This window comes from Nicotiana tomentosiformis, chromosome 3 (assembly GCF_000390325.3).
Source record: "Nicotiana tomentosiformis chromosome 3, ASM39032v3, whole genome shotgun sequence".
Lineage (NCBI taxonomy): Eukaryota > Viridiplantae > Streptophyta > Magnoliopsida > Solanales > Solanaceae > Nicotiana > Nicotiana tomentosiformis.
Genome location: NC_090814.1, coordinates 1,545,005 through 1,546,651, shown reverse-complemented (window position 1 = coordinate 1,546,651; position 1,647 = coordinate 1,545,005). Strand labels below are relative to the sequence as shown.

The window sequence follows — 1,647 nt, the reverse complement described above, 5'->3', positions numbered from 1 at the left end:
ATTTACATCAAATTAAACCATTCGGATTGTTCAGTTGGTTTGGAGGGCGGCTGGGATCGAATCCCCCCTCAATGTCTTCTGGGTTGAGCTTGTCGCACAGGACTTGCCTAGTGCTGTTTACATCCTCTGCGTGGTTTGCATGCTATTACACTGGGAAAAGTTTACTCAGTGCGCACAAAGTGCTCACCCGAAGGGCAGAGGTTGTGGCAGAGGTTGTAGCGGCTGCGAATTTCCCCTCTTAATAAAAAAAATATTTACATCAAATTAAATAATATAATTGTAGCAATGACACATTAAAGTGAGATTACATATCAATTAACGTTTTTGATTAAGTGATAAAAATTTATATGCACGATATATATCTTGAATTTATTTGCTTGGTATAAACATCATGCGCGGGTATTTTCTTAGACAGTCTACACTAATGCAAGCATTAATGGCTGTTTCCACGGTTCGAACCCGTGACTTAGCAGCAAAAGGTGGAGCATAAGTGGCTGAAAATCCGGAGTGTACATAATGTTCCAATATTTCTTCAAACGAAAAAATGAAAGAAGAGAAGGACCATTTGGGGTAAAAGAAAAAGAAAAGCCTTTGGCAACCAACAAACTAAAAATAAAACTTCATCTTTAAACATATAAATTAATTTTTTCAGTAAAGGTGATTTATAAAAGCCAAAGCATTGCTAGCAAGTTTAGTAACATAAGATATGGTACCACTAATCTTAGTCTTCACAACAGGATTCACTTTCCTATCAGATAAACCATCTAAACAAGAATTAGCATCACTTATAACAGCACTAGCATAGGTCTTAGCATTATCCCATTGAAATTCCTTATCTGGATCATTAAGATGATTCATTGCACCAAGTGTTTCCTTCAACTCATATACTGCATCTTTCAAATCAGTAATGCAGTCTTTAATGGCAGCAGCTTCATATTTTGTAATTCCTTTCTTTTTCCCTAGCTCAGATACCATATCAGAAGCGTTTTTCGCGCTGTCTATGGCTATGTCAAGGGCAGTGTCACACAGTTTTATGGTGTTAGTTTGGATAGAAGATGCATAAGGGACAAGTGTTTTTATGCAAATGGGAGGGAATGTTGAGATTAAGGTGCATTTGGATTCAATGAAGTTGGTGTAGTTTGAATTGGAGTTGGCTTGTGTGTGGGAGATTGTGAATAGAACAAGAATTGGAAAGAGGGTCTTGATCAATTTTCTGGAATTAGAACTACAACGCTCCATTATTACTATATTTGGAATTGGAATTAGAATTAATTGAGACTGCTCAGTGTGTTGGGGTTTCAGAGAAGGTGTAAATGAATATATATATATAGAGAGAGAGCTCAGCTCAATATCAGGTGGATTCTATCTTTTTTCTTTCTTTTGATAATAATGGTGGTACTCGTATGTATTTGTGCGCATTTCTATTACTTTATTTTGGGTGTTTGCTAACTTCCATCAATATATATATAGAGAGAGAGTCATTCTACCCACAAGTAGAGGCTAATACATGATTTTAACTTTACTGGTTGAGTTTGAATTCTACCCCAACTCATGATTAGATTTACTGGGTTTGAAATCAACTTTTGTGCTCATTTAGTGAATTTTCTGGTCCAAGTTACATTTGACACCCATCCCTATCACTAGTGG

General features: G+C 36.4%; 1 protein-coding gene across 1 annotated transcript; it reads right to left on the bottom strand.

The window, feature by feature from the left end:
* Positions 1-607: 607 nt before the first annotated feature.
* On the bottom strand, positions 608-1,430 carry LOC104099238 (pectinesterase inhibitor 4-like). Its single transcript, XM_009606168.4, has one exon. The coding sequence runs from the start codon at positions 1,237-1,239 to the stop codon at positions 649-651; it is 591 nt and encodes a 196-aa protein (XP_009604463.1). The 5' UTR covers positions 1,240-1,430; the 3' UTR covers positions 608-648.
* Positions 1,431-1,647: the final 217 nt, after the last annotated feature.